The sequence below is a fragment of the Nymphalis io genome, chromosome 9 (genome assembly GCF_905147045.1).
Source record: "Nymphalis io chromosome 9, ilAglIoxx1.1, whole genome shotgun sequence".
In the NCBI taxonomy this organism is placed as follows: Eukaryota; Metazoa; Arthropoda; class Insecta; order Lepidoptera; family Nymphalidae; genus Nymphalis; species Nymphalis io.
Genome location: NC_065896.1, coordinates 9,670,700 through 9,688,275, shown reverse-complemented (window position 1 = coordinate 9,688,275; position 17,576 = coordinate 9,670,700). Strand labels below are relative to the sequence as shown.

The 17,576-nt window shown below is 31.9% G+C and overlaps 2 protein-coding genes across 5 annotated transcripts; one reads left to right on the top strand and one right to left on the bottom strand.

Annotated features, from left to right (window-relative positions):
• The first annotated feature begins 3,931 nt into the window (after positions 1–3,931).
• Positions 3,932–7,359, top strand: LOC126770586 (soluble calcium-activated nucleotidase 1). Of its 2 annotated transcripts, none has more exons than XM_050490055.1 (4): positions 3,932–4,691; positions 4,821–5,030; positions 5,140–5,373; positions 6,971–7,359. In XM_050490055.1, the coding sequence occupies exons 1-4, from the start codon at positions 4,155–4,157 to the stop codon at positions 7,172–7,174; spliced, it is 1,185 nt and encodes a 394-aa protein (XP_050346012.1). In that variant the 5' UTR covers positions 3,932–4,154; the 3' UTR covers positions 7,175–7,359. The 2 variants fall into 2 exon arrangements, with proteins under 2 accessions (XP_050346012.1, XP_050346014.1); XM_050490057.1 differs by having other exon boundaries at positions 4,432–4,691; positions 4,870–5,030; positions 6,971–7,358.
• A 97-nt stretch (positions 7,360–7,456) lies between these two features.
• Positions 7,457–14,999, bottom strand: LOC126770617 (mitochondrial glycine transporter-like). Of its 3 annotated transcripts, none has more exons than XM_050490103.1 (6): positions 14,557–14,595; positions 11,795–11,928; positions 10,807–11,070; positions 10,500–10,675; positions 10,113–10,282; positions 7,457–7,825 (listed from the first exon to the last, which is right to left on the bottom strand). In XM_050490103.1, the coding sequence occupies exons 1-6, from the start codon at positions 14,578–14,580 to the stop codon at positions 7,706–7,708; spliced, it is 888 nt and encodes a 295-aa protein (XP_050346060.1). In that variant the 5' UTR covers positions 14,581–14,595; the 3' UTR covers positions 7,457–7,705. The 3 variants fall into 3 exon arrangements, with proteins under 3 accessions (XP_050346060.1, XP_050346059.1, XP_050346061.1); XM_050490102.1 differs by lacking the exon at positions 14,557–14,595 and adding an exon at positions 14,808–14,999 and having other exon boundaries at positions 7,458–7,825; XM_050490104.1 differs by lacking the exon at positions 14,557–14,595 and adding an exon at positions 12,287–12,784 and having other exon boundaries at positions 7,458–7,825.
• Between the last annotated feature and the right edge of the window lie 2,577 nt (positions 15,000–17,576).

Below are 17,576 nucleotides of genomic sequence, written 5' to 3'. Positions count from 1 at the left end.
TAAGTTTCTTCAAAATTTATTAGACATTTAAAACGCATACAATTTTCATCCATTAGTCAAATATATCACTAAAAAATCAATTAGTTTTTTTAAAACCATTTAAGAACTTTTTAGTTTAATATATTCAGTCCATTGTAAATTTTTTTTTTTTTTATATGCCCCGGGATGGCAAATGACTACTCCACCTGATGGTAAGTCGTAGTAGAGTCCAAACGCGACGACGGCCAGTACAGTCGGGAAGAATGTTCTGTACTAGCCGTCCCCGCCTTGCCGGCCCGCAAGATGCCTCTTCACGCCTCGTTTGAAGGAACCCGGGTTGTAAGAGGAGGGGAACACGTGAGCTGGTAAGGAATTCCATTCTTTGGTAGTGCGACAAAGAAAGGAGTTGCCAAATTTCTTTGTGCGCGATGGAATTGATGTCACAGTTAGGCGGTGACATCGAGAACCAGCTCGCGTGGACTTAAGAAGGAAGGGGGAAGCAGGAATTAGAGAGAATAATTCCTCAGAGCACTCGCCGTGATACAGACGATAGAAAGCGCTCAGTGCTGCTATCTCGCGACGCAATTGTAAAGGTTCAAGGGTGTTTGTGACCTTTACGTCGCCAATAATGCGTACTGCACGTCGCTGCAACCGGTCCAAGTCCTCCATTAGGTACTTAGCGGAGCCATCCCAAAGGTGCGAGCAATATTCAACGCAAGACCGTACCTGTGTTTTGTATAACAGGCACAGTTGTTCTGGCGTGAAAAAACGCCGCACCTTGTTCAGAACTCCGAGTTTTCGTGAAGCTGTTTTTATAATAGCCTCGATGTAATCCCTTGGACTAAGGTCGCAGCGAACGTCCATCCCCAGCATGGCGATTTTGCTTTGTATCGTCAGCGGTGTGCCACAGAGGGAGGGATGAGGGTAAAATGGTGACTTTTTCGCTGTGAGAGCGCACACCTGTGTTTTCTTGGCATTAAACTCATTGTTGTCTAGACGTTGTAAAAATGAAAATTTCAAATCTCTTAATTTGTTATTAAGTTAAAATATTGCAACACTATAATGGCGCATAATTACATCACTATCGTGCTTTCCATTTCTATCGGCTTTACTAACATTATCTAAATTGAATGTATTTGTATGAATTACTGTCTAAGTAATTGCTATTATACGTTTTTTTTGTTATATACAATATAGTGTATTCGTATTATTGCTCCAAAGAGACACGATAATAAGTACGAAGCATAATTATTAATAACGTTTTTCCTTTCATGAAAGAGGCATATGAATAATATTACGACTACACATTTTTAACCTGTTATAGATTACAAATGTAGATTATACATCTATTTTATGATTAAACATTTTTTCAAGTTAATTTCAAATTTGGCTGAGTAATAACAATGGAATATTTAATTTACAAGTAAATAAATATATATTTACTGATTCATATCCGGCAGCCACGTTAGGTGTAATTATTTTGTATGTGAATTATTATTTTTTATAGTATAGGTAGGCGGATGAGCATATATCTGATGGTATATACCTGGTGGTGAGTGGTCACCAACGCCCATAGACATTGCCGCTGTAAGAAATGTTAACCATCGCTTACATCGCCAATGTGCCACCAACCTTGGGAACTAAGATGTTATGTCCCTTGTAATTACACTGGGTCACTCACCCTTCAAACCGGAACATAACAATACCAAGTACTGCTGTTTTGCGATAGAATATCTGATGAGTAGGTGGTGCCTACCCCGACGAGCTTGCACAAAGCCCTACCACCAGTTCAATACTTAAAACAACAAATAAACTATATCGTCAATGGAAAGGAAAATTCACGGGGTCGATTTTATTTCTGCGTCTATCAATGCCGGTTTTTGCGCTTCACCATTGAAAAATAACCTCTTATTCAATCTCTAAAGCTACATTTTTTCGTACGTTTAGACACTTATCGCTCTAGTGACACATTTTTAGGTTTCAAAGGATTTTTTCCGCAAAAAACTTTTAGCCTCATTTTTCAAAAACACTATTTTATAGCATTAGCGTTTATTAGTTCCCACTGACAACAAATATTCGGGTTGCGTTCTCAGAATACAAATAAATTATTAAAAAATTTAGTAACGCGCTTCAATAGTTTGTATAACTTTTAATCAAAAAGAAATCCAAATTAATTACTGAACTGTGTGAGCTAATTTTATTTCAATTAGGTACGTTTTTTACAGGATGTATGAGGAACGTAAGTAATTACTTTTAAATTTCTTTTCAGTGAAAGTGAAGTGATCTCTTAAGCGCCAATAAAATATGCATTCATTGCTTTAATAAATTCATATCATAAAAGCAAAGAAAAAATATTTTTATAAAGTAAGATCGATTACGATTCATTAAAGTCTGGACCGAGATCGAAAACCGTCAATTGTTTTTTTATTCATCGTTCATTTCTTTACATTACTTGCTCGTCTAATAAAAATTTTTTTTTACTTTGAGCAAAGTTTATCGTTTCGTTTAAAAATAATTTTATGTTACATTTTATTTAACCAATTATTTGTTTATATTTTTTTAATTAATTAAATAGCGCAACCAGGTAATTAAGGTCCGGCGCTTGGAAAATTAAAATTAAGATTTTATAAATAATAATTTTAAAATAATAAATTAAAATATAAAGTGATAAATCCAAAACAATAATTTAAAAAAAATATCGGGAAAAAAATGTGCCAGCAACGCTACCTAAACTAAGAACCATCCATGTTAACCCATGAATAACGTAATAAATATATGTATTATATTCATTGAATATATAAAAAAATATATATTTCATCAAAATCGGCATCAAAACCGTGTATATGGAAAAGAATTACCAGTACACTGTAGGTAATATTAAATACAAAGATTAATTAATTGTATAACAATATTACCTCACCTGAACTAATTATGAAGAATTCTAGTCGTTAAACTACTTTCCGAGGTACGGAAGTGCAATGCGCACACTGCGAACTTCCTAACACCAAACTGCTTCGGGCAACTTCTCAAGAGGATAAGATGCTTATACACATAATACATTTTTACGTTTAAATCTTATACAATAAGTTAACAAGCAAAAGTTTTAACTAAAATGAACATTAATGTTAGTAAAAAAAAATGTATATTGTACCTTAAAAAGCATGTGGCCGTCTTGAAGAGTCCCACATTTTATGTTAAGTTTGTATGTATTTTTAATATTACATGTGTAAGTATAGTGACTGCTGATGGTCCTTAATAAAATGAATTAATATTTTATTATACTGCATTGATTTTAATATATTCGCAATAACTTTTCTTAAAAAAATCAGGTAAGTTGTAGCAAAAATACTTATATAATTTATCTATTTTAATATAATTTTACTAAATTTACTACGGATAATTCAATCCACAATGATGCGCTACACTCTTTTTCCCATTCGCTATTGTGCAAGTGTACCATGTAAGCTGCTAGTTCTATTGCTACGCACAGATATTTGGGTATCATAATTTTTTTACTTTTTTTCAACCTTATGCCATTCACTCCTGGACGAAAGCCATAGAACGCCAACATAATAATAGTCAACTGGTATATATAAATATGCTTACGATGTTATTTATACCATGTGAAATATTTTGTTTTTTTTTTATTTTCTAATAATAATTATTTCTGAATACAATTATTTATTGTACAATATTAATCATTGTTATTGTAAAAATAATAATTATATTCAATGAAAAACAAATACTAGTCTGAATCGTCACATCATTACGCGTTTAGAGTAAAATATTTCTATATTTTATTCAGAAAGCGTAATTAAGCACATATAGCCATATACAAATTATTATATTTAAATTTATTACTAAAAAAATATTTAGTATTTTGTAGTGAAAAAAATAACATTTTTATTATGTAGTCATCATGAGTTGTCACTTGTCAGATGTCACTTGTCAAATCCACACAGGTCAGCCAGCTGTTATTGCTGAAAAGAGCAACATTTTAAGATTTCTTTCGAAAATGAGCAATACATATTTAATTTTTAATCGAAATCATCTATCTGTATTCAAATTAAGACGCAAATGATTCTGAATTATTGACATTTGCTTATTTAGTATATTTTAAGTCGACTAATGTTATCAGTGCAATAAATTATGAACTAAGTAAATATCAATACGTTATGTATGACTATTACGAATTTGAAGATCGTAAAATGAAAGGTCTTCGTGATTGGCGTAAAGCACTTAGAACTCCTGCCACATATAGAGTTGGCAATGCAGTGAGACTGCAACCACATTTTGTGTTTCTAATCATTGTCATTGGTGTTTTTCTTTTAATATTATTTTATTATAACTGGTGTATCAGTGACTCAGCTTCTTCGGTACACCAGTGGACTAGAAGTTCGTGGCCATATAATGCTACATATCCTTTAACAGCACCATTTCAATCAGGAAATGTGATAACCTACAAAATTGGTATTGTAGCAGATTTAGACACTAATTCTAAAAGCCATACAAAGCCAAATACATTTAATAGCTATCTAAAGAGAGGTTTTCTAAGTTATGATGAAGCTAAGCAATATGTTACTGTGACTTGGGACAAACAGCCAACAACAATACTATCTTCAACTTATGCACAGAAAGGACGAGGAATGGAACTGTCTGAACTAATTGTCTATAATGGCAGATTACTTACTTTTGATGATCGCTCTGGCATGGTAAATATCTTTGATGTATTAACATATCATTTGAATTGTACATAAGTCTCATGACTATTAAAATATATTTTGTATTGCACAAGCTGGAAGTAAAAACTTAATAAACATCTTTAATATTATAATTACTAGGTTTTTGAAATAATAAACAATAAAATGGTGCCATGGGTTATATTATCAGATGGTAATGGCCATAATGAGAAAGGATTCAAGTCTGAGTGGGCAACAATTAAAGACCAGATATTATATGTCGGGTCAATGGGAAAAGAATGGACAACTGCCGGTGGAGAGTTTGAGAGCTACGACCCTATGTGGGTGAAAGCTATAAACATGTTTGGAGAGGTAACCAGTTCTTATATATTTGATAATTTACAATTTTAAAAAGACAAATAAGGAAAAAACCCAATTTAATATTGAATCCAATGTGTAATACCAGATCTCTTTCACCTAGGTGCAACATCAAAATTGGGTACACCAATTTAAAGCAATCAGACAATCGATCGGAATTCAATGGCCAGGCTATATGATTCATGAGTCTGGAGTATGGTCGAGTATAAATGAAAAATGGTATTTCTTACCGAGGAGATGCAGTCATGAATCTTACAATGAAACAAGGGATGAAGTTATGGGATGCAATTATTTGATTTCTGCTGATAGTAATTTTAATCATGTGAAAGCCAAGGAGGTTTGTTATTTGATTTTATTAAATACATAGGGACAACAGTTATTTTTTAGAAAATATATATTAAAGGCAAGAAGTTGGTAATTAAAATGACAATATCCCCCTTGCTGATGGTCACAATGGCCATTGTCAAAGGAGCCTAGCCAACAGCACAGAACATTTTAAAGTGCACAAATATGTATGTGTGTAAAAACAAATTCACTTTCTATTTCCCTCACTCCTATAAGTTGCTGGGACTGCCAATTTGACATCACAGAAAAGTGTTTAGTAACAGTAACAGCCTGTTAATGTCCCACTGCTGGGCTAAGGCCTCCTCTCCCTTTTGAGGAGAAGGTTTGGAGCTTATTCCACCACGCTGCTCCAATGCGGGTTGGTAGAATACACATGTGGCATAATTTCAATGAAATTAGACACATGCAGGTTTCCTCACGATGTTTTCCTTCACCGTCAAGCACGAGATGAATTATAAACACAAATTAAGCACATGAAAATTCAGTGGTGCTTGCCCGGGTTTGAACCCACGATCATCGGATAAGATTCACGCGTTCTAACCACTGGGCCATCTCGGCTTTTTAGTAAAAGTGTTTAGGCCACAATCCAATTGTTTTATGTGTCAGTGCTTACTGAGTAACAATAATTTCTGGACAAAAAACCAAAAACTTTTAATTCAACCGACTTGGGTTGTAATCCTAAGAAATCTGTATCTGTAGCCTTATAAACTACACCAAGACTACAAATCTAATAATCTAACACAAGAAAAGAAAGCATCACAATTAGTTACCTGAATGAAATGATATGTTTCAATTCAATAATGATCACAGATTATACAGCAATTTGAAACATATGTTTTAGTTACTTTATCATACATCAATTTTGAATATGATTGAACCTTGCTATCAAAAGTTTACATCCTGGTTCATCATAAAAAATAATGAGTATGATTTTCTTTTTATCTCTTTACTTATACACAAGCTTGTTACCTATCTTTATATTTTTATGATAGTTTAGGTAATCAGTTAATATTTTGCTTCGAACTTCTTAAAGTAGATTTGGCTAATTTGTATGGCTGCAGATAATGAGGTCCCGAGTTTGAAACACAGTTTGTAAGTTACTGGATTTTCCTGACAATTAATTCTTATTAGCAGTTATCGGAATTCGAATGTTTGCAATGTTACCGCGCGTAAGTACGTGTAGACGATTTCCTTCATTTTATGTCGGATTACTGTCGCATCGGGCTATGAAAGTGCCCTCAGCCGTTGTTACTCACCGTTATGAACGGCTGCAATGGTTGTAATTGGCCAGGATGTCATCAGCAGAACATTTTCAAACGTTTGTTTAGTAGTAATTAAGTCAAATAAAACTTTCAAATCTAGTTATAACACGTTAAGATAAAACTATCGTTAAAAATTTAACAACAATGCCCTATCGTCTTCTTTCAAATGTCAAATTAATGATGACAGAAAGAGAAAAATCAGTGTTTAACTAAACGTTTATAAGGCCGTTACTGATAACGCATTGCACACTAATTAATAAAAAATAATTTAATGAATTTGTAATAAAGACATGTGTATTTATTTAAATTGTATCTTTTACGTTATAGATAGTAAAACATCAACCAAAGCTTGGGTTCTCTACGTTCAAGTTCATTCCTGGTTCAAAAGATAAAGCCATTGTCGCTTTAAAAACAACAGAATACGAAGGTAAAACTGCCACATACATCACCGCATTCACAACAGACGGAGCTGTTCTACTTCAAGACACACTTGTCGATGAACATAAATACGAAGGCATTGAATTTATATGAAGGCAACATTCCATTGAAAACGCTGATTTTTTTTAATAATTGCCATATAAGGAAAAAAAAACTACTTAAACCAAGCTAAACTCAATTAACTTCAAAGAAGATTGTCATAATTTAGTTTTTTTATACATAATATGCAGTGGCATTTAAGCACAAGCGTTAGTCAAATTTTATATAGCAAATATGTAAATAAATAAATTATAATTTGGTTACAATTTGAAGTCTTTTATTTAACAGATAAAAAAATTAAACTAAAACGATTTTATTTTATTCGAAATTATATTTCATAAACAACAATATCACATTATCTCTACTATACTAATTAAAAAATTTGAACAATTATACGTAACTACCTATTGGCTTATAAATATGAACTATTTACTTCAATACAATAAAAAAAAATATTATCTTATTCTATAGAAAACTATAAATAATTGCTACAAAACGTAGATAACTGATACCATTAACAAGGAACAATAAGTAAAAATACCCAAAAAGAGTAGTTTAAAAACGAAATAAAAAAAAAACAATAACTTATTTCAAGCCAATAGATCGAGTTATTTCTTCGAACACTGTCCAAGCCGTCGCCGCCATTAGGGTTCTTCGTAACATCCTCGGAACTGCCCCTTTGAAATAGCCTCGGACCCCATAAGTCTGCAACAAATAATAAAATAATGATTTACTGAAATTTATTTTTATCGTTTTTTTTTTATTTAAAAATGGCGTGCAAACCACATATTTTATTTATTTATATAAAAATTAAACCAGTTAATTGTTTTATATAGCACTGGTCACGTACTATAGATGACAGAATCAGACAGAAAGTCGCACAGATAAAAACGTTTGAGAAAAGATCCTTCCGTTTTAATTCATTTATTAAAGCGACACAAAACTATCAACATGCATGTAGTAGTATGTGTATTACACGTGTATTCATAAAAAGGTCGTCGGCAGCGTTACATAACATCAACAGGAAACAAATTAAATCACAATATACCTACAGAAATAAATACTTGTCTTACATATATTGTGTAATAGCAAAGTAATCGCAATCATAGTATATATTTTTGTTTGTTTTTTTTTTTAAACATAAGTTGTTACGTAAGCAAAGCTGATAAATTATAAATTCTATGTCAATGACATAACGTTTTAAAGCAAAAAAAAAACGGAATATGTAATTATACTGTTGATTGATTGATATGTTTTGTTTACGGTTAATCGCTACTAGATAAGAGAATTTGCGCTTAAAGTTTAAACATTCTACATGGCTTTATAAACATCTGTCAAGCTTCGCTTGGCGTAAATGTAATGTTAAATAATATTAATACGTACCGTATCTTTTAAAAGCCGAGATGGCCTAGTGGTTAGAACGCGTGAATCTTAACTGACGATCGTGGGTTTAAACCCGGGCAAGCACCACTGAATTTTCATGTGCTTAATTTGTGATTATAATTCATCTCGTGCTTGACGGTGAAGGAAAACGTGCAAAAGCAGCGTGGTGGAATAAGCTCCAAACCTTCTCCTCAAAAGGGAGAGGAGGCCTTAGCCCAGCAGTGGGACATTAACAGGCTGTTACTTACTTACTTACTTACTTACTTACTTACTTACTTACCGTATCTTTTAGTCAACATTAATTTTATTATAATCCAGTAAGTATTTTAAGCGTATTTGTTTTATTAATTTAATAATTATAAAAAATAATCGTTCCTGACAAACCACTAAGCATGAGAACTAAGATCTTATTACTTGTCCCTGTAATGGTTCCCTCGCACTTAAAACTACAATACAGATACACAGAGTAGTTGATTTACGTTTTGATTAAGACATATCCAGGCAGACTTGCACAAAGCCTTTAAATTTATAAAAATATATACCTATATCCAATCTATTATCTATGATGAAATATTAAACTAAAATTAATAATATTTCCTTTTAATTTTAATGATATGACGTAATAAAGTTAATAATATGAAAACATTAATAATAAAAATTGTTATATGTATTTAACGCGTGCGACGAAAGATAACCTTAATTCTCAGAAACATAAATCACTAGTAAACTTATAAATGACCCGTCGATGCACTGCGATACGAGTCGAAATAATTATGGAGGGTCACACTCCTGTCGAGATATTATCAATAAACTGTCTATGGTCGCTGTAATTATAGTTACGTAATGCGTTTTAAGCTTTGATCTCGCGACGCGCACGAGAATGCCGGTGAAACATAAATAATATTATCATGATTAGTTTTAAAAATCCCATTTGAAAGAATGAAGGCGAAATTAAAAGATTTATTTTCCTTTTAAATTTTCTCAAAGGAATTGACGGATTGATTCTAAAAGGACATTCATTCCCAAAATTATTGATGTACTATCAATATAATCATATAAACATAATTTCCAGATATATTAGAAAATACCAGATATATTATATGTTTGTAAAAACAGAAGGATTTTACGTGCTCTGAGTCGGAAGTGTAAGCTGCCTATATCCGAAGTCAAGGCTGACTACTGTGAATTTTTGTATATTTTATTTTATATTTATTTCATAAAAACCAATTAACTATTATAACTCTTAATCACCCGACCCAGTGACTAAGATCCTCGGGATCTGCAGCCTTATCTAATAGCCATATGAATAAAACTGAACTAACTAATTAATAAAACCAATGAATGTTCGAGAAAATGCGAGTTTATTCGTTCTTGTCTCTCAATGTTTAACAAAAACAGCATTTTAGTTTCCCAGTTTAATTTACTTTAAAATGACGTGATAATGTCATTGGTCGAAATCTACAACCATATAAGTTATTAGTATTATAGATTCGTAAAAAAATGCCATTTTGAATAGTTATCATCGGACTTTTGGAAGTAAAAGGAAGGAAGGAAATAAAGTGGGGATAAACAACTTACCACTAAATTAAAAAAGAATAATATCACATACCTGATGCACATACATCGCCGCGCTGAATGCGTTCGGAAATTTGTCCGGGTACAGTTGCATTTTGGTCTTCAAGACGTCCGCCGGATTTGTAGCGAGCGAAGCCGCTATACCCGCTATTATACCGCAAGAGAAATGTACCACACTCGCTGACGCTGGAGATTGTAGGTATTCTAAAAATACATTTTTTATCTCATATTATAATTCATTCTTCAAGTTAATTTTTCAGAATGTAATAGTTATACCTTTATATAATGTAAAGTAAAAGGTATCTTTTGGTATGTTTAAGTTAATTAAAATAAATCTTTAGATGGCTCATCACACATATATTTTGAATAAGTTTGGTATTTTAGTCGTTTTATAAATAAGAGTGTATCGTTGTAGTTTTACCTTTGGGTACAACTTTTTTCGTCTGTGTGTAGAACATGAGGTATAGTCCCGAGAAGGGCGCGTCCCTCGCCAGTGTCGGACCCAATCCGCAAGACAAACCACGGAAACCTTCCGCTTTATAAATGGCTTTTAAGGCACCGGTTAGACTATTATATTTGTAAACTCCTGACTCGTACCTGCAAAAAAATATTAATTTATTAAAATTCAAAGACAAAACATTTGAATATACTATAACGATATAAAATTATTTTTAGAAGGAATTGGTAAAATATAAAGTTATAAAGCTTATGTCACTAGAATAACTTACCTAGTTTTAATAACAGTGATAGGTATTAATGCAATTCCACTCATTGATCGCGCAACGACTCCCAGAGCGATAGCCTCCAAAGCTCCCAAGTCTTGCCTATTCTTGCCCATTTTAGACTTGAGCCAATGTAATGATGAGAAATACAAGCCAACGCCCGGTACACAACGAGCTATGGACGGCACCATGCCTCTCCATAGACCAGCTATGTGCTCTTGGCGTATGATGTTTACGAATATCGTAATCATGCCGGGTTGGATTCGGCCGCTGAAAATAACGACCCATTGTTAATCTTCTGCTAAATTATATAAAATCTTTTTGGCATATATTTAATGAGTTATACGTGTAATTTATTTTAAAATAATTTTGTTACAAGACACGAGGTAGAATAAAAAAATTCATATAAAGCGATTCGGTGACACTGATTTTAAAATGCAGTTGACCAATGACGACGTTTAATAAAAAGTGCGACTATCATTCGACAATTTTAAAATACGTTTCTCTTTAATTTCCATACAATATTTAATAAGAAACAATTTTCTTTAATGATGGAATTAAAAATATATATATATTTTTCTTTTCTGAAATATTCGTAGAGATAATATTCTTTTGAGAAATATTCGTAGCTTCATTAGACTTAATAGTTTTAAATCTGGTAATTTTCGGTAAATGAAAATAACACAAAATATAAAATGAACAATTATATATAAACAAATATCGAATAAAGAAAGCTATCAAATCTTCGGAATATCGGTAATCATTGTTGCCCGGAGTGTGTTGCCATGTCATTATCTCGTATTCATGTTAACAATGTCCCAATTAAAAATAACTGTTTGATTAAATGTAACAGAGTTCAAAGATTTAAATATGCGCTAGGTGATGTCGACTCGGCTTTATTTAGTTCAATACATTTTTTTTGGTTGTTAAGTATCTACTGTTGTCAGAAAAAAAACATCACCAAAATTCCTCGACAAATAAATTAATGACTTACTTGACTGTCGCCGCAACAACATGCTGACTCGAGTTTTGAAGTCTCGTCTTCACCAGGTCCAGTGGTTGAAAGAGAATCGTGCTGAAAGTCCCCGAAAACGAGCCAGCGAGGAACGCTTTGAAGACAGGGTGGTACTGCAGATAGAAAAAAAATCAAGAGATTATTTAAATGTCAAATTTTAGTCCTTTGTTTTCGGAAAACATTCAACTGTGTTAAATTAGATAAATACAATTGCAACCGCTTAAACAGCACTGTCATCAACTTTTATATCATAATTTACGAAATAATATGTACCTTAGTGATACTGTTTTCTTTGTAGCTATTTAGAGATACCCTCTGAGGCTCTGACCTATGTCTCACACCAGCGTGGTGTGATTTGATTTGACAGATAACGAAATTTATTACATTTAGATTAGAAAATGAATAAGTGAAAATAGCTTTTCATTTCCATTTTAATAATAGAAACATTCAATGAATGTTTAAAACACTTACATTAGCCACGATGTCCATTTTCTTAAAATAAATGCCTCTTAGTTAATCAGACACCAAATATCAGGTTATGTCTTTCGGATATACACCGTATTTATAGTATTCGAAATTATATAGCCAATGGCAGAGCGTACGTTTTAGCTGAAATAATTTCAGGTGCGAGCCTAAATCGTATCCGAGTAATCTGAATAATAAATAGGGTTGACTCGATACTTCAATGTAATTGTCATTTTTTGTAAGAGCTCGTTCAAATAGTGATGCATGTATGCTGTCGCCAAGTTGAATTTTAAACGAATATATCTTCAAATATGAAGTTATTGTCCAATGTCTTTCAAATCACAACAAAAACTAATTTGGAGATAGAAAATCACTGTAATTCACGTATTTAGCCATTAGGATTAGTATAAAATAAGAATATGTTTCAAACAACCGCACAATAACGCGAGAAACAGGGCAACGTGGTTAAGGATACACGTCTGAACAACGACTGAGAATTAACAGTAGAACGCAATCCACTTTAGTAATTTATAGGCGTTGTTATCGTTTGTAGACAACAGTCGTGGGTGAGCGGGTCTAAGATCAAGCTGACCTTATGATAGCGGCTATCAGTGTCGTGCTTACCAGGGGGTAAATGAAGTATATACACTTGCCTATCGAGACATTAAACATTCCATGTTTTTGAAATAATTACAAGAAAAGAATACAAATATGTACTTACAATAAAACATTAATTTCTTTAAGTTTTATGATAAGAGGCTTAGTTAGGTATAAGACTGAAAATATCACCACACAATCTAACCCAACCAAATATTTTTATTACATTAATTTATAATTGGTGTGAGTATTTAAAATATTTTTTCTTTTCTCTTTATGTACTTTGGTTTGACTTAGAAAGGTGTATTGCTAGTTATGTCTTTAATAAATGAAAAATCAAAAACTATGAAGTAATTGAGATGGAACTTTCACATTATGATAGTTTATAGTTTTTGGACAGAGTCTATGTATGTTGTGTATTTTTATTTAAACTATTCCTTATCATGTAGTTGAGTGAAAGACATCCTTGTGATTTACAGTGAAAACTGACAAATCTATAACAATATCATAACTTTATGATTTGTGCTGCGGATGCAGCGGTTCGCCTGCAGGATAGGATTGGTAGGAAATATGAAGATACAGGTTTTATACTCCGTAGAATTCTAATAAACTAGCCTAAAGGCTACAGGCATCTAGTATTATGCAGTTTCATTAAAATTTATGAATTATTATTTCCATATAATAACATATTACAAGCCATATAAAAAAACCTACCAATATATTTTTAAATGGTTCATTTTGCCTCTTTATAAATAGCATTAGACATATAAAATTTAATTAAAGTAAGTAATTAAAAAAAATATTTTTTCTATAAATAAATCCACAGTACAATATTCATATTTATTTATTTAGTAACAAATAGTTTGTTATTTATCAATGATGTGTATAGGCAGTCTTAATCTAAATAAATGCAATAAACAAGGCATTATCAATATGTAGTATACTAATAAACAAATAATTATAGTTATTAAATAACTGTCTATAATTGTGTCCGTGCATACTATATAGAAAACATTTAGAAAAACTAGTTTTTGGCCAGTGGTGCATGCCTCGAACATTATTTTTTTATTGATAGCCCTGAAGCTTGCCTTACTACCAAAAAAAGGAAATTGATTGACTGGGGACAAAAAGGTACTTAGCCTTGTCTTTGCATATTTATGTACTTATTATAAAAATTAAGAGTACATTTGTTAAAAGAATTGATAAGTTATATTTTTGGTGAAGTAAAATGTCCCTGAATGATCTGACATGTATGTATGTATCATTTTTTATCTGTTATGAAGGTTGCATAGAAATATTAAGATAAACTTGCTGGATTCAATGCAGAAAAATGAATGTTGTATTTTAACCAAATTCTTCATACTGAGTAAAAAAAATTTACATGCAAAAATTATAGATAGACAATTATGTCAAAAGAAAATAAAATAATATCTTGTATACCTCTATTATGTACACGCTAACAAAAATATTTAAATGTTACTTATTATTGGTTTTTTTTTCATACATAAATTACCATTTACATACAATATCCGATTAGTGTTATGAACTAGCAACTGAATAAGTTCAAAATATATATAAGAAAATAATATTTATTACTTTGGTAGAATTAAGCTTGTTACTTAAATAAACTAATCATTTAATGTTAGATATTAAAGCAAAAATAAATAATATTTTCTTACCTGACGTTGAAGACAAGTTTCCATTTGACGCGCAAAAAAAGTTCAATTACAAAATCGTCTAACCTACGTAATACGTACATGGCTATGTTTACTTACCAGCTAGCAACTGCGACAAATATGACGCCATTTTAATAACCGTTGCAGGAACTCCGATAAAGGAATAATTATAAGTCCGTTGGAGGCAAACAACACGAAAGGTCACTCGGAATGCTCTTATCGAAACAAACAAGTTCGCAGGGGGCCTCACTTACGTCTTTATCAGAGTTGTTGAGGTCAACAGGCGCTGCAGTGTCTATCGTCCATCCATTTGAAAACGCCCCCAGCCGTTGCGACATCACAAACAATTATTTCATTTCGTATTTAAACAATATTATTGACGCATTTTAACGCGTTTCAATATTTTTGTTATGTACATATGTCGACTTAGTGTTGACTTTTCAACTACGTCAAACATGACATGAAAATGACATTTATGTCGAAATACGAGCTACGCGTGAATTCATAATACACGTACCTACCAAAAACCATTAATTTATAGTCATAAAAAATAAATAATTGGAAGTTCTCAATAAAAGAAAATCTTTAAATAAAACATTAGCGTCTATAGAAATAATATAATATAATACAACCCTACATTAATAAGATTACCTTTATTTTAAATTAATTTCGCACATAAATAAAATTTACATTATTATTCGCAATAAAACTAAAAAAAAAACCCCGTAAATGATAGTAAAGAAAGGATTGAATCAAATTGAGTGCAATGATTCTAAAAAGTTTACATAAAAAGAAAGTAAAGTTTCAAATTTCTACAAATATATCATTATATCATTCTTTGAGAATCAAAGAATGATAATAATATCATTCTTTGAGTATTTTATATATTAAAAAAAAACAATATATAATAGCATATTTTATATGATACATTTAACAAATAGAAGACTTTTTCAAAAATTATACGAAATGCATTATGCACGGTTTACGTAGAACGTTATAGAAAGCAAAATCCCTGTATGTGAAATGTGTATATCCATTTAACTTTTCAGCAATGGTAACTTGCACTAAAATTGATATCTCACTTTCATTCCGGCCGAGATTTTGTTTTTTTTTTTTAATAGAATAGGAAGGCGGACGAGCATATGGACCACCTGATGGTAAGTGGTCACCAAACGCCCTTAGACATTGGCATTGTAAGAAATGTTAACCATCGCTTACATCACCAATGCGCCACTAACCTTGGGAACTAAGATGTTATGTCCCTTGTGCCTGTAATTACACAAGCTCACTCACCCCTCAAACCGGAACACAACAATACCAAGTACTGCTGTTTTGCGGTAGAATATCTGATGAGTAATAATAATAATAATAATATAATATAATATTAATGCGCGATGTATAGAAGTATATACATTATACTGTTTTGTGTTAAAAAATTAGAAGCAAAAATGCATGTAAGATTAAGGAAAAAATATAACGGACACACAGAATAGACCTGTTGATTCTCTACAGGTATAAAAAAATGTGTTATAAAAATTTAACCTTGAAATGTAATCATCGGCCACCGCGTCCAAGAAGTATTATTACAAAACGATGATCGGCCGCATGATGTAGTCATACCTACCATGTTTTTTTTTCGTATATTAAGCATTAAAATAAAAAGTCCTGAATTCAAATCCCAGGTCGGGCCAATAAAAAATTATTGAGTTTTTCTGTCTAAAATTCTCAGTGGCAGTCCGAAGTCTGGAAGTTGGAAGTGTCTACACTCCCGACTCCCGTGTCTCGGAAAGACTGCCTGAACTTTTTCTGGTCGTATCGGATTGCCGTCCCATCGGATTATGAGAGTTAATCGGGCACACACACATTTTAGAAAGTGCACCTGTGTTTGTACACATACTTGTGTACTTTAATATGTCCTGCGCAGTTAGCTAAGCTCTCTTGAGATTTGCCGTGGCCGAAATCGGTCTAAAGGACATTATTATTATCATTATTTTAGGTTATGCTTAATCCTTTACAATTGTTTAAATTTTCCATATTTGAATCTAACTGCAACCGATTGCTACCGGTTAAAACATAAGGCTAATAAGGGTTGTTTTAAAAATCGATTTGTAGGATTTCCTGCAGTGTCATTGTACTTTTTATATTGTAATTTAGTCTTGAACTAACCATTACATTACATATCAAAGAATTAGTGTTAATTTTTCACTAGGCGCTTATAATCAAATTTGAAATCATTTTTTATTCATTACCTACATTTAATATGATTTGAAATAATTAATCAAATTAATAATTACAGATAACTTTCTATTACACACCAATAACTATGATACTTGCTTTACCTTCAATTAGTAAATTAGATTTATTTACTCTCTTGTATAATTTATTGTACTGCATTCAATGTATAGTCCGATTACGTCGGATTACATTTACCTAGAATTTCATACATCGGTTAAAAGGCTTAGATGGAAATAGTTGAATGTATATGGATTCTTACTCACGCAGTGTTATTTTTGATTTCAAATAGGTAATAGGTTCTTGTGATAACGGACTTTTCAAATAGTAAAAATTACTAATTTTACTTTATCCAACTACAAGAATGGTATATAGGTAAAAATAAAAATCAACAAATAGTACATTTTTTTATAGTATAAGTAGGAGGACGAGCATATGGGCCACCTGATGGTAAGTGGTCACCAACGCCCGTAGACGTTGGCATTGTAAGAAATTTTAACCATCGCTTACATCACCAATGCGCCACCAATCTTTGGAACTAAGATGTTATGTCCCTTGTGCCTGTAATTACACTGGCTCACTCACCCTTCAAACCGGAGCACAACAATACAAAGTACAGCTATTTTGCGGTAGAATATCTGATGAGTGGATGGTACCTACCCAGACGAGCTTGCACAAAGCTCTACTACCAGAAGTTGTCAAATGTTTTTGGTCTGTATTATTATGTAGTCTATCTTAAATATATACATATAAAAGAAATAATATTTCGAACTATCGAATGAGAACATGAA

Bases quoted from the DNA above. Each gene is read 5' to 3' on its own strand.
- LOC126770586 (XM_050490055.1), top strand. From the start codon at position 4,155: ATGTATGACTATTACGAATTTGAAGATCGTAAAATGAAAGGTCTTCGT. The intron at 5,031-5,139 runs GTAACCAGTTCT...TCTTTCACCTAG, and splicing joins CTATAAACATGTTTGGAGAG to GTGCAACATCAAAATTGGGT. The intron at 5,374-6,970 runs GTTTGTTATTTG...TTTACGTTATAG, and splicing joins ATCATGTGAAAGCCAAGGAG to ATAGTAAAACATCAACCAAA.
- LOC126770617 (XM_050490102.1), bottom strand. From the start codon at position 14,891: ATGTCGCAACGGCTGGGGGCGTTTTCAAATGGATGGACGATAGACACT. The intron at 11,929-14,807 runs GTAAGTGAGGCC...TTCTATCTGCAG, and splicing joins TCAACAACTCTGATAAAGAC to TACCACCCTGTCTTCAAAGC. The intron at 11,071-11,794 runs GTAAGTCATTAA...CGTTATTTTCAG, and splicing joins GTTGTTGCGGCGACAGTCAA to CGGCCGAATCCAACCCGGCA.